Consider the following 15,327-nt stretch of genomic DNA (forward strand, 5'->3'; position numbering starts at 1 on the left):
CGTGAACTCGAGAAATGGCTACTAAGGTCAGAATTCAAACTGACCCAACAAAATTAGTTAAAAAGTGGTGCTATACTTTAAGACTAGTTATAGTTCTATAATTTTTTTAGAATTTGTTTTTTTATAAAAGTTTAAATATTATATTTTTATTTAAAAGAAAAAATATTTAAAATTATTTTAAAAAAATTAAGGGAGGCTTAAAATACACGCCGATCCCTTATCACTCAATATAAAAAATCTAGTGGGATATGGGGAGTACTTAGCAACAAGTCTTTTATGCACATCATCTCTACTCTTACCATGCAACTTACAAATAATGTGCATTGTAAGAGTTTTTGTAAGTTTATCTCTAATCCCCGTATGATTATGATCCAAAAACTACTATTACGGAATTTCATTATAAGTGCATCGTACTATTATCTCTAATCTCCCATGTGGTTACAATGCATCGTAATCATAAGGGGGATTAAAATTTTTACAAAAATTCCGTAATAGTAGTTTTTGTATCGTAATCATATGGAACTCCGTAATATGGTTAATAATTTAATATATTCTTTTAAAAAATATTAAATTATTTATATTAAATTATTAACATTATGAACCAAACTCTAATTATTAACCGTTTTTAATATTTTAAGATTCACTAATTTCCGGTTTGAGTTTTAATATTATCTCTAATCCCCCATATTATAACTTACAAAAAATGTGCATCATACTATTATCTAATCCCCATATGATTATGATACAAAAACTACTATTACGGAGTTCCATCGTAAGAGTAGATTAGTATTTTCGATTTAGGGACCCTAAATCCTAGAACCTAAATCCCAATTTATACTAACTCTAAATTTTAGGAACCGAACTCTAATTATTAACCATTTTTAATATTTTATGGTGCACCAATTCTCAATTTGGTTTTTTGAAATATTAAATTATTTATATATATGAATAAATTACGAACAAAACATCTCTTTGAATAAAGTTTTGAATTTTAAAACATAATATTATTGAGTATTTTGGGTAAAATAATGCAAAAACGCCGATGCATTTGGCGTTAACGTTGATAATAAAAATTGGAATCACGTGTCTGCTTTTAATAACATTATTTGAAAAAAGTTTTTCGATTTCATAAAAATAAAAAAATAAAAAACCGTAAGATGCAATTGTGTTTTTTATTAATAACCAAAACTGCAACCGAAACTCCGTTTTAAAATAATATTTATGGTCATTTTTTCCCGAAATAATGTTGAGGATCATTCTCACCCAAATAGTGATATTTGGACCCAACACCCCGAATATATCCTCCATACAGTGGGATATAAAAGTTTTATAATACAATTAATAAAAAATAAATTCGTAAATCAATCCTATCATGTAGGATATATCTTTTAAAAAATATGTAAAAATATTCGTAACCCTTGTTTCAGCAATTTTATCCTCTTTCTGATGGAATTTCAAATCCTGATAATACTAAAATGACTTAAGATTTTAGGGACGGGCTTAGCTTTTATTCCGAGTTTTTAGTAGAATCGTCTTCTTATAAATTAAAAATACATGTGCATGTGAATGAGTTTAACTTGGGCATGAGTTATTTTTATAGTTTTGGATTTCAAATTAACTTCAACTTTGATAAAAATCAAATTTTAACGAAAAAGTATCGAACTCGAAGACAAAAATAAATCTGATGAATCAATATTCAAAAATCCTAATTCAATCGAATCATTCGAGCAGGAAACGATGGAAGAAAACATAAAGTTCATAAAAATTGTAAAAAAAGTCCCAAATTTCACTATTAAATAAAGAATGATACTGAATATCACTTTATAAAAAAATAGCCCAAAATATTATTTCAAAACGGAAGCTCGGGTGTCGTTTTTCTTATAAAACAAAAACGGAGACGCGTCTCCTATTTTTTTTTCAAAACGCCGGTTGAATTCATGTTTTCATGGGAAAACGGGGTCTCATATTTGGTTTTAAATAAAAACGCCCCGTTTTCCAATTTTTATATTTTTTACCTTTTTTTATATAAAAAATACCAGATAATGTTATGTTTTCAAGTTTAACACGTTATTATAATGGGTGTTTTTTATTCATATCTATAAATATTTTTTATATTTTTAAAACTCAAACTGAGAATTGGTGAAATCTAATATATTAAAAAGTGGGCCTTTCGGCAAAAAAAAAGTGAGCCTTAATTTAACAGTTTTTTAACATTTTAGAATTCACTAATCATTTTTTGTATTTTAAAAATATTAAAAAATAAATAAATAACATTACATAAAAAGATTTAGGGTTTTAGGATTTAGGGTCTAGGACCTCTAGACCATAGAACCTAAATTCTAGAAGTAAGTCCAACAATATTTTAGTTGAAACTTGAAACCTTAAAAATGATAGAATTTATTATGTTTTATGAAATTATGACATATTTATCTTTTTTCAACAATTTACCTTATTCTCATTATGTATTTAATATTTTATTATTAAAAGTTTACTTTTATCATTAAAGTACGATATATAGTAGAGAGAGAAATAGATTATTAGTATATAATAAAATATAAAATATATAAAATAGAGTAATGAGAGAGGTGACTTAAAGTAAGTCCACCAGGTGCACTATATGATATCCCAAGGGCATTTGACAAAAAATATCACCATGACAACCTATTTGAGCCTTATTATTAAGACACATCTTTCCTTGTCCTAACTTATATTTTCCAATAAATTTCATGAACACTCTTTTTCTCTCCCTACCATTTATTATATTTTAATCACGAAAAGGATTTTAAATAATAAAATATTAAATATATAGTAAGAATAAAGCACATTGTTGAAGATAAATTTACTTAAACATGTTATAAGTTACTAGGACATAATTTTTTATATTATATATAAGATTTGAATTAGGACATTGTTGGATTTACACTTAAAAGTAAGGCTCAAAAAAGTTGTCCGAACATTGTTGGATCAATTTTTTTTTTTGTCATATGCCTTAAATTTCAATTTAGTACATCATATAAAAGACATCTCTTGGATTTGATTGAATTGACCGGTTCTCAAATTGGGTTTAAAAATATTAAAATATTTATATTTATAAATAAAATATGAACAAAATACCCCTCAAAGTAGCATTTTAAGTTTGAAACCATAACATTATCTAGCCTTTTAAAATGAAAAAAATAAAAAATATGACAACCGCTAATTCAACTAGCGTTAATCTTAAAAACTAATATTCAGGTTGCGTTTTTGCCCCCTAAATATTAACTCAAGTTGCGTTTTCAGTTTTACAAAAAAAATTAAATTTAAAACAAAAGACGCAACTGCGTTTTCATTTTGCAAAATTAAAAAACGTTGAAAACGGAACGCAAAATAACGTTTTTTGTTTAAAAATAAAAAACTTATCCCGATACGCCATTTTGAATTGATATTTGCGATCAAATTTGCTCAAAATAATATTGAGGACCGGTTTATCCCAAATCGTACAACTGTTTTGTTTTGTCTTTTTATATATAAATATGTTGGATTATTAAAAAGAAAAATAACATGTACGCCGTGGAGGCAGGTAGTATAATCTTGCCGGTGCTTAAACAAAAGATTAATGGAGTTTTCCATCAAAAAAAATTCAGATCAGGCAAAAAAAGGTAAAAAGGTACCAAAAGTCCAAAACCGATCCCATCACATTCACCGGAATAAGATACTACTTCTCTTCTTGCATAATAACTTTTCAATCCTCGTCAGCCCACAACCCACATTACAGTGAGAACATAACAAAAATTAAAAAGAGAATTTCTTCATTCTGGATAAGCTAAGCAGGACCCCTTGATATTAATATCGTTGTTTCAAGTTTTCTCACCTTTTTAATATCCATAATTTGCATTCAAGAATGAATTATCTAGCAAGATAAGAATGTTTTAGGTATTAGGAAAAACTGCAAATCATGAGTCCAGAGAGAAACATGCGTACAAAAAACACACATATATATTTCATGTTTGAATAAAAAGGACCTAAAGTTCTACATTTTTTTTTTCCTTTTCTTCTACTCCAATTATACAAAACCTCAACAATAAACCACTTAGCTACATTGTTGTTATTATATTATAATAATTGTACATTATATATATATGTAACATTGAATATTTTATAAAAGACGAAATATTAAAATTTTAATAGTTGGTCGATTAGTTGGATAATTATGTAATTTATTTATCTTTTATCATCCGCTTAACTTTTTAGATTTAGAATTGTATTTTATAAACCAAAAAAATTTATATATTATTATTATTATTATTATTATTATTATTATATAAAACAGCATTGTACAACCCAAATGCTTAATCAACAAAGACCAAATAAATAAAATCATATCATATATGTGGGATATTACATCATAATTATAGACAACATACATATCAAATCCTTCTTCAAATTTTTTCAACAAAGAACACATAAGCGAAATCATATTATATGTGGGATATAATAATAATACTTTTGTCTATATAAACACAAGCAAACACAGTTATGCAAGATTTACAAAAAACACACACATTATTACATTATACGGTTTATACCTCTCAATTTGTGTTTCTGTAAAAAGAGACCAAACTAACAACATATCTCCTGCTCCATTATTATTGGCTTGCTCATTAGCTTCTATGAGAATGAGAATGCTTTCTTTTACCTGCATTCTCATCTTCTCTCTCTTAACCATTCTCTCTCCTCCTTTAATTCAAGCTACAACCTTCAATCAAACACTCCCTCATCCTGACCCTGAAGCTGTGGCTCTGCAAGTTCAAAGGTATAATATAAGCTACTTTTGTACTTTTTTTTCAAGATAAAGTGTGTTTTTTTGCTACTACAGTTTTGCAAGAAATTTTTCATGGCTTAAAATTTCCCACCTGGGTTTTGTTGAGCTCTGCATTATATGAACTGGGTCTTTTTCAGTTTTTAATGATACCATAATCTTGATTTTTGCTCTAATTTCTACCCTTTTCATAAAAAAGCATTGCCTTTTAAGATATTTATGAACTAGATATTTTAAAACCACTAAATTCTACTTTTTTACCATCCGGGTCTATCTAACCACTAAAGTTCTTGAAGTTTTTTGGGACTTGTGCATGAATGCGTGTGTTCTGGTGTATATATGTTTGTTTTTATTGAATATATGCTCTGTTTTTATTTTAGAAAAATACTAATGTTCTGTTTTTTGGTGGTTTCTTGCTTTTAACAGAAGAATACTGGCCTCTACTGTCTCGAAAGATCAGGAATCATGTGCCACAGGTAACCCAATTGATGATTGTTGGAGGTGTGATCCTAATTGGGGCAACAACAGGCAACGCCTGGCGGAATGTGGCATTGGATTTGGGCAGGCTGCAGCTGGCGGCAAAGGGGGCCAGATCTATGTAGTCACAGATTCATCTGACCACGATGTGGCTAACCCAACTCCAGGCACTCTTCGACATGCTGTGATCCAAACTGAGCCTCTTTGGATTATCTTCTCAGCCAATATGCAAATTAAGCTGAAACATGAGCTCATTGTCAATAGTTATAAGACCATTGATGGCCGCGGTGCTAATATTTATATCACTGGCGGTGGTTGCATTACATTACAGTATGTTAGTAATGTCATTATTCACAACATTCATGTCTACAATTGTGTGCCTTCTGGGAATACTAATATAAGGTCTAGTCCAACACATGTTGGGCAAAGAGGGAAATCGGATGGTGATGCAATCACAATTTTCGGGTCTAGGAATATCTGGATAGATCATTGTGCTCTTTCACATTGTACTGATGGTTTGATTGATGCTACTATGGGCTCCACCGCTATTACAATTTCAAACAACTATTTTTCGCATCATGATGAAGTTATGCTTATGGGACACGATGATCGTTACATGCCAGATAAGGGAATGCAGGTAACATAGCATCATAATCATCTCTGTATTAGTAGGTCTCTTGTTTGTTTGAAAGTGGTTATTGACTCTGATATAATGTGATTGCAGGTGACAATTGCATTTAATCATTTTGGACAAGGATTGATACAACGAATGCCTAGGGCTAGACACGGATACTTTCATGTTGTAAACAATGATTTTACAGAATGGAAAATGTATGCTATCGGTGGAAGTGCTAGTCCTACAATTAACAGCCAGGGGAATCGATATATGGCTCCATCTAACCCATCTGCCAAGGAGGTACGTATATAATTATCAAGTTGCAGATATTATACATATTATTATTTTGCTTGAGAATGTTTTCCATATGACTTTCGTCCCAACGGTCTTCTTTAATTAATAAATCATCCGCCCCCTTGCGGACTCAAAATTAGAATCAGATTGTTCTGTACTTGCGCTCCTCAACTTCATATTTCATAAAAACTTGAAAAGGTAGTTTAGCTTTTAAATCGGGTTTGGACAGATGTAGTTAAGTATATACTTTCCTTTTAGTTGAGGATTTATATGGATGCTTATCCGGAGTAAAGTTATTCTAGTTCTTGACTTATTTTATTTTGGAAAACTACCTTGATTGGCAATTTGGCTTCTAATAAAAAGACACTTTAAAGAAATTGATAGGCACAGATTATTTTCTTTTTTGTATAGTGTCAAGATAATACAATGCTTCTTTAAAAGGAAAGCGTAGTTTTGAAGCCATAGTATGAGTTAATGAATATAGATTCTGGAATTAGTTTTGATAGACATGAGTACATGACAGTCAAAGGAGGTTATGTAAACAACAGTGTCTAATAAGTTGAAGTTTGTAGGATTATATGTTTGACATAAGGTCCTAAGACCCTATTGTATTTACAGATCTTCTAAATAATTTGGCTAATGCCCCCCTAACAATCTTCACTCTAATCTAAAGGAATTCTTACCCAAAACCAAAATTGTGTTTTTGCGCCATCCCGGGTGCAAACTACTGCACTATCCTAGCTAAGAGTAAGAACTGAATGATGTCTTCGATTAGGTTGGTATGTCAAACAATTATTAGCAATATAAAATATATAGAAAAAATGACCTTTTATCTAGAATCTAATCAATAATAGTTTTATATGCCTGAAAATTTGATGATCAGATAAAAAGGTAGATGCACATTTTTAACATGTTAAGTCTGGAAAGTGGAGACAGTGAAAAATATTTAATCCAAGCAGAAACTTGTGGAGTTTAGGCAAAAAGGAAGAAAATTGAAAGGTTTACCAGTCATTTTCCAGGATAGTTTCCAATGACATACCAACTCATGCAATGTATATTTTGGGCCCACTTGTTAGAACCTCAGGCTGACTTGTAATCGAGAAAAAAACATTTATCTTAGGGTAGCATATTGAATTAGTTCTGATGAAAATTGCTTCACATTTGTAGGTGACTAAAAGAGTGGATACAGATGAGGGAGACTGGGCAGGGTGGAACTGGAGAACAGATGGAGATATAATGCAAAATGGAGCATATTTCGTGCCCTCGGGTCAAGGCCTCAGTAATCAGTATGTCAAGGCAGCTAGCGTTGAGCCCAAATCCGCTGCCATGATTGATCAACTCACTAGCACTGCCGGTGTCCTTGGAGGTCCCAGGTACATATATAAATACATAGCTTGTGCACATATTATTGTTTTCAAAAAAAGAACCATAATTTAGTTGATTATCCTTGCCTCAAACTGCTATGACTTTATCTACCTTTTGCTATGCTAAACTGCTTAGTTGCTTAAGTGTACATTTCTAAAAAGAAGCTGGAGTTCACTTTGTCCTTAACTCCTTAAAAAGTGTAGAGCACCAGGGCACACACAGATATACACCTCTCTGTTTTGCCATCAAGATTCTAAATAATATTGGCATATTGGTGATTATATGTTTAGAATTATAAACCGGGCCCCGTAATACAAGGAAAAGAGAATCTAGAGTTAAACTTTCTCCAAAATTTACCTGAGAACTACATATTTGTAACTGTAGCAATTAATCATTACCAAAGGAATTAAATAAATAGTATTACATTTACAATAAGTATAGGTTTAGAAGACTTTTTCCAAAGTTAACTATAGAGACTCATCCCTTTTACATGTTTTTATCTTTTGTCACTTTACTAGTAACTAACAAATCTGACACATTGACAGTCTGGGGATCAAGGGTAATAATGTCTTTTACAAAAATATCTGGCAAGACTTGAGTTTCCTATTTTAGCCCTTCCTAGTTCCTAGTAACTGAGAGCCCACTTACCACATGTGCATGTGCCTGGCAAAGTTATTTACAAAATATGACTAACAGGGTCCCCACACATCCCCTATCATCTTAAATTATATGACTGTGTTTTGGGAATTGCAGTAATTATCAACAAAATATAGTGAACTTTAGAAAAGACAAACATTAGAGCCTCTGGTCTACCTGCCCCAGAATATGAGAATAAGATAATTCCCCTTTACTTTGCATGTAATTTTACCCTGATTTTTATTAAGTGTTTGAATTTGTGATCTAGTTTATTATAAAATGTTACCCTGGGAAGTTCAACTCCATGTAAAAAAAGTACACTATCGCAACAAAACATAGAAAATTTTCTTTTCGATATTGGGAGAAAACATGCAAATTGCAGAATCTGTCCCAAAGCCCTAGTTTCAAGAGTTCAATATTACATCTAAGCATCCTATTCTTATTTACCAACTAGTGTACTTGAGATATTAAAACATTATTAAAGCCCTTGAATAATATTAATGTATACACTATACATGATCTGTTTGTATTCTAAACCATGCCAAGTTGCTAATACATAAAATAAGGTGATACATTGATGCTCGTGATGATACAGGCTTTTTGAGAATTTAGATGATAAACAGCTCTGCACTACTGACTTTTTTTTGGCCTTTTTTTCTGTTCTGTTCCCCTCTTTTGAGTGTATACAGCAAATACATAATCCAATGTAGTCAAATGTCCTATTATAATTAAAATTTATCTGGGGTTCAGACAATTGAGAAGTTTAAGGTTTATTTGAACCTTAATTATATAATTAACCTGGCTTCAGAAACTATGAAAAAAGTAGTAGGTACTACACATCTACCTGTTTATTTAAGTTGGCCATTATCTTATCCTATAATTCAACAAAAAAAGTTTTTATTTGGTATTAATGGGTTATGCTCACACATATTTTAACATACAATCTGTATAGACACCTAGTTAGATTCTAAAGTTTTGGGAGAGTTGATCTTCTCGCACACTCTACCTAAACGGTGCTTTAAAAGTATAAGATCTGATTAGCAGATTTTGACTAACACTTAGAGAGTGCGGTGGTTTAGATTTAGGGAGAGTTGTTCATCAGGCACAAGTTTAACCAAGCTAAACTGAGTTATCTGCGAAACTGTGAAAGCATGTCTTTTTGTCAAGAATGGGTGTATATCTTAAGAAGCCATGCAAAAAGAGAGGGAGGGCAATGCATGTGTTTAATGTAAACAAATGCATAATGTAACTAAGCAGCTGTAAGGCAATTGGGTGGACTGACTTTTTATGGTTTTGGTTATTCTGTAGGGGCCATCATCTTAGGTGTTTTCTTTCATGAATGTGATATTAGATTCTCATCATTTGCTTTCCAGCCTGTAAATGTAGGATCCACTTCTAGTTTTTGTATAATAATTTTAGGACCCCTGCTATCTGTACCTAGAGGTGCTTAGACTACACACTGAAAATGAAGAAAATGGGAAAAAGTAAAAAGATGAATTCCTCTTTATGCATCATAAGACAGTAGACACTCACTCACTCTCTAATAAACTCATAAAATTTTTATACATTTTATTTTCTGAATTAGAGGCTAATTTGAAAGAGTCCAGTTTAGACAAATTTCAAGACTAGTTTAGACTGCAGACCTCACTTTTGTATTTGTATTAGTATATAGTATAATCACTTTATTATCAGCTCTCTTGTATTACTTGTATTAATAGCGCCCCCCTAAGAGTGTTTTGTTTTTTATATTAAAAATGTCTCTTTATTAACATTATTATTATTATTATTATTATTGTTTTCTTGTGTTTCATATAATAATGTCACGTCTCTTTGCTCTCATCTCCCAGGGACAATGGCGACCGTATATCTTACGATGGAGGGACCACCACCGGAGCAAGTAGCACAGGCGGTAGAAGTGGAGATGATTTTTTTAGTACCCTATTTGGGAGTGCAGCTCCACCATCAACAACCAACGGCAGCAACCTAATTTTGTCGATTTTAATTAGTTTAGTTTTGTATATTACTACTAGTGATAGTGCATTATTATCATTACCACTATTGTTACTATAGTAATTTGAACAGATTGGGATACTTTTAGTGGAAATTAAAGGAAAAAATATGAAAAAAAGTTCAAGATTCAATTGATTGGTTTGCATGTCGATATTGGTACACTAACGACTTGTGGCGAAGGAACTTTATATATGGGTCCATCAACTTTTCTAATTTATACTAATGTGCATATTTTGCAGTTTACATAAATACACATAAAGAATCAGTTATACATGTTTCTGTAAAACAAATTCACACTCCGAATGTCTAAATAAACGACTTGGATAATTACCTTTCCAGTCAGAATTTCCGATTTTACTTAATTTCTTCAGAAATACTTTTAAAAGTTAAAAACTACGGTACTAGTTTTCACAACAGTAATTTTTAGTTTTCATAAATAATACTGTACAGATTTTAGTACATAGAACTTTTGGGCATGTGGTAGACGTAGTCATTATGACCAGGTGTAGCAAGGGTAGAAAAAAGTCTCGAAACACCAATAATTTTCATTGGAATTTTAAAACGAAGACTTCCGGTTTTAGCCAAAAACAAACCGGACCGGGGTTTGCTCTCCCCTACTTACCATATAGGTGGTTGCATAAGTTGCATTGTTCGATCATTTAAGTATTCAGGTGGTTGCATTGTTCATCAAACAAGTATTCATACAGTTGCATTATTCATCACATAAGTATTCAGCAAATCTGTCCAGGAAAATCTACCACAGAGGTGAAGTTTTTAAACTAGGGTGAATATTAATATTAACATATGTTCTGCAAAACATCTGATAGAAGTGGTCCTGCAGCAATTTATAATGTTGCAAGTAGTCCTTACCCCTCAACAAATAAATTTACATAAAAGCAAGGTGTATGTATATATATATATAGTTCTTTCTTCAAGAAAGTACCCTCTTATATAAAGAACCGTAGAGAACCCTTGATTCTATTATAGAATTTCATCAAATTCGTTACTGATGTAGAATAATAATTATATTTAAATACAATAAAAAGTTTAACAATTGAAATTTGAAAAAAAAGTGATTTTAAATTTGATTCTACTGTGGAATAATTTTGGATAAGTGTGATTTTGATGTTATTCTACTACAGAACCACTTTAAACTATTTCATCAAATTTCAATGATTTTTAAATAAAAAAATTGTCAACTTCGTTTTTAATTTGATAATTAAAATATGTAACTATATATGACGAAAAATGAAATAAATTATGTATTTCATATTTTTAAATAATGGTTCTCTATGGACCTCTGTATAAGAGAGTCCTCCATGAATTGCCACCCTATATATATATTCTCAGAGATGAATACACTAGTACAACATGATCAGGACAAATAGTAAAAATAGCACTTACAGCAGAAGACATGATTCGGGATCACAGCAGAAGTAGGAGCACAGCAGACACTAGCACTAGTCCTAACGACACAACTCACAAGTAGCAAACTGAAGACATAAATTTTTTTGCTTAATTACTGATGTAGCAAGACCACAGAAAGACAGTACTTGATGATGCAATGAGTGTGGATAGTGTAGTTTCTGGTACCACACCGAACGGCGAACGTATCTGTTCTCATCTGCCCAAAGCCTTGTCGAATATTAAACCTTCCACCCTAAATGAAACCAGTCGTTAGCATAAAAACAAGTTCATTAATGATCAAATCGAGAAAACGAGACAATCAGTTCCATACCTAGTTTTTCTAAAGAACTTTAACAGGTGTCAGGTATGAAAGAATGGTCCTGATAGCAAGACTCGGTAACACGAAATGCAAAGAGAGGTTCCAAAATCAATGTCAACATTATCTTTTCATCTCAATGCAAAATAAAAAGATATCCTTTTCTTCTTTTCATCTCAATGCAAAATAAAAAGATATCCATGGTGGAAGGCACCAAAATACAACCTTTTAGCATAATCGTTACCTCCAGTTTGTCATGCTTGGAAAACAAACTTGAACAATACCCGCGCCTAACCTTAGATTGGCACATTTCTAGTGTGCAGTTTTTAAACTTTGTTGCCAGGGTGTAACATGCAATGTTTCTTTCAGCACTGAAGTAGTCCAGCCATCGATAGGAGGGATTTAGATCGTGAAATCTAATCCTAGTGTCTGGATAACGTAAAAGAGCCACAATGACCACAACAGAGAATTAGCCTGCTTACTCCGTGCATTTAAATTAGCATAAAACTGGGGGTATATATCATTGGGTTGATAGCTGCCATTTACCAAAGCTCGAGTGTCTGGAATCTTGAGAAATATAAGAACTCTATCAAACATTGCACCAATGGACTTAAAGGGCATATCCTTCATAAAATTCTCTGAATCAACCAAAACCCATTCCGATCATATAGCTCAATTATGCATTCATGTTCCTCCAGTGGTGTCATATGTTTAGAAAGCAAACATTGAATAATGCAACATCTAGCCTTAGATTGGCACATTCCTGGTGTGTAGTGGTAAAACTTTGAACCAGAGCATTGATGTGCAATGTTTCTTCAGTCTTATGCACTTTCGGCCTTGGACAGGAGAGATTCGGATCATGAAATGTGATATTGATTTCCGAAATAAGTATTGGAGGTACAACCACAATGGAGCTTTAGCCTACTAGCTCCACAGGTTCAAATATATATGTATCTGAGGGGTTCATATCATTGAGTCGATTAGCTGCCCAGTTACCAAAGCTTAAGTGCCCATGTTTCCGACAAAAATCAATAACTTTATTCAACATTGGACCAGTGGGATCAAAGGGCATATCCTTAATGAAATTCTCCAGATCATCCGTGGACCCATTTCGACCATATAGATCAATCATGCTTTCATAATCCTCCAGACGAGGTGTTATAAAGAATTTATTGCTCATAGCATCAAAATATCGCCTACCCAACTCCACACGAGAACCATTAATACACGCAATAAACAAGGCTTGAAAGGTGGTATTGTCTGGCTTAACGCCTTCATCATTCATTAATTCAAACAGCTCAAAGACCAAGTCAACCTTATTGTTATGACAACATCCTAACAACATGCAGTTCCAGAGAATGAGATCACGACAAGCTGCTCTTTGGAAGACCTTGAAAGCATACTCAACACGCCAACATTTTGAGTACATGTCAACTAGAGCTCCTGTAGCTACAACATCAAAAATGTTACCATTCCTCACCATAAATCCATGGACCTCCTTACCCGTGTTAAGTGCAGATATATTTGCACAGACAGACAAAACAGTTCCACAATTGTAACTGCTAGGCTTGGTCTCACTATCAGTTATCATCTTCGAAAAGACTATGAGTGCTTCCTCACTCATCTTATGACGAGCTAAAGTAGTCAGTACAGCATTCCAAGAATAATAATTTCGTAGGCTACCCATGTGATAAAACAGAATTCTACAACGTCTCAAGTTACCACAATTCCCATACATGTGAAGCAGCGCATTGACAACAAAACCATTAGAACACAAACCGTGCCTAAAACTATAACCATGAACCTGCTTCCCCAATTCGACATCCAAAAGGCCAGCACATACATGTAGAATAAGCCCAACAGTCACATAATCTATATCTCTAATTTCCTTGAGCAGAAGAAACACGAAGTCCAAGGCTTCTTCAAATTGCGATAAATGTGTGTACCCATCTAACATTGCATTCCACGAGATCAAACTTCTTACCGGCATCGAATTAAAGAGCTCCCTTGCATCTAGAATATCCCCATGCTTTGCATATCCTGACACCATTGAAGTCCAATGACCCAAATCCATAGTCCCAAGCCTATCAAAAATAACCCGAGCATCCCCCAAAGCTCCACATTTCAAATACATATTCATAAGAGAAGTTAATACTACAGAATCCTCTTTAAAATTAGTCTTCAAAGAATACCCATGTATCTGACTTCCCTCATTTAACGCAAATATACTCGAGCAAGCACCAAGTGCATTCGACACCGTATAATTCATAGGCACTAAATTCTTCCTGATCATCTCCGAAAACATAAAAACAGCCTCTCTACCCTCACCATTATCAAGATACCGTCTAACAATCACATTCCACGACACCACATTAGCATTCTCCGTCTCATCAAACAACTTCCTCGCATCCCCCATAACACTACTCTTCCCATAAACATCAACCAACGAACAGCCCAAAATCACATTCCCATCAAAACCAAGTTTAAAAACCAGCCCATGTACCTGCCTCGCCAACCCCAACTCCAAAACCACCCCACAACACCCCAACACACTCGCAAACGTAATCTCATTCGGCAAAACCCCAACACCATTCATCTCTAAAAACACACTCAACCCTTCCTCAGCACACCCATTCTTCCCATACGCCGTAATCATCGCATTCCAAGACCCTCCATTTCTGTGCGACATTTCATCAAACAGTTCACGTGCATCACTCAAACACCTACATTTCCCATAACATTCAATGGCCCTATTGATCAAAAAAGCAGGTGGGGTAGTTGCAAACGTATTAAGATGTGATTCTACTTTGCGAGCATCAATAATAGACCTGTTTGAAGCGCACAAAGAGAAGAGATGTTCGTAGAGATTGAAAGAGAATGGGGAAGGAGATGAGAATAGAGATGAAACGGCTTTTGAGAGACCGCTTGAGGCTAAGATGGAGTAGATTTTAGCGTCGTTAGGGGATGCGTATTGATGGAGATGACGAGTGAAGAGAGGACGTAGGCATTTTAGTTGATGAAGATTATAGTGCATGGCTACCATGTACATGTTACAAATTTGACAAATCCAATTTGTTTTCGACAATTTTCAAACGGTGAAGTTCTACGAAAAAATAAAAGAGATGGTGCCAAAACTAAAAAAATACAGCCCCGGTTACTAAACTTTTTAAAATGAACTCTTGAGTTACAATATTATTTCTTGTATTCGTTTTAATTTCAAAAAATATTTGTAAAAAACTGAAATAATGCCCAACCAGAAGAACCATTGTTAAGAAATGTAAATAAGAATATCTTAGGGTTTTTCTGAAAATACCAAGTTCAAACAGATTTTTGTAGAAATATAGTTACTTCATTTTAATTTTTATTTGTAAAATATGATAACTTTTTTTGCAAAAATATGATTTGTTT

At 32.9% G+C, this 15,327-nt stretch overlaps 2 protein-coding genes across 2 annotated transcripts; one reads left to right on the forward strand and one right to left on the reverse strand.

Moving 5' to 3' along the window:
- Positions 1 to 4,506: 4,506 nt before the first annotated feature.
- On the forward strand, positions 4,507 to 10,327 carry LOC141707169 (putative pectate lyase 5). The gene is made up of 5 exons (XM_074510201.1): positions 4,507 to 4,792; positions 5,225 to 5,912; positions 6,000 to 6,191; positions 7,353 to 7,558; positions 10,034 to 10,327. The coding sequence occupies exons 1-5, from the start codon at positions 4,650 to 4,652 to the stop codon at positions 10,254 to 10,256; spliced, it is 1,452 nt and encodes a 483-aa protein (XP_074366302.1). The 5' UTR covers positions 4,507 to 4,649; the 3' UTR covers positions 10,257 to 10,327.
- A 1,118-nt stretch (positions 10,328 to 11,445) lies between these two features.
- LOC141707170 (pentatricopeptide repeat-containing protein At3g26540) lies at positions 11,446 to 15,141 on the reverse strand. The gene is made up of 2 exons (XM_074510203.1): positions 11,935 to 15,141; positions 11,446 to 11,856 (listed from the first exon to the last, which is right to left on the reverse strand). Exon 1 carries the CDS (start codon positions 14,966 to 14,968, stop codon positions 12,836 to 12,838), a length of 2,133 nt encoding a protein of 710 aa, XP_074366304.1. The 5' UTR covers positions 14,969 to 15,141; the 3' UTR covers positions 11,446 to 11,856; positions 11,935 to 12,835.
- Between the last annotated feature and the right edge of the window lie 186 nt (positions 15,142 to 15,327).

Source organism: Apium graveolens, chromosome 2, assembly GCF_009905375.1.
Source record: "Apium graveolens cultivar Ventura chromosome 2, ASM990537v1, whole genome shotgun sequence".
Classification (NCBI taxonomy): domain Eukaryota; kingdom Viridiplantae; phylum Streptophyta; class Magnoliopsida; order Apiales; family Apiaceae; genus Apium; species Apium graveolens.

Bases quoted from the DNA above. Each gene is read 5' to 3' on its own strand.
- LOC141707169 (XM_074510201.1), top strand. From the start codon at position 4,650: ATGAGAATGAGAATGCTTTCTTTTACCTGCATTCTCATCTTCTCTCTC. The intron at 6,192-7,352 runs GTACGTATATAA...TCACATTTGTAG, and splicing joins CTAACCCATCTGCCAAGGAG to GTGACTAAAAGAGTGGATAC. The intron at 7,559-10,033 runs GTACATATATAA...CTCATCTCCCAG, and splicing joins GGTGTCCTTGGAGGTCCCAG to GGACAATGGCGACCGTATAT.
- LOC141707170 (XM_074510203.1), bottom strand. From the start codon at position 14,968: ATGTACATGGTAGCCATGCACTATAATCTTCATCAACTAAAATGCCTA.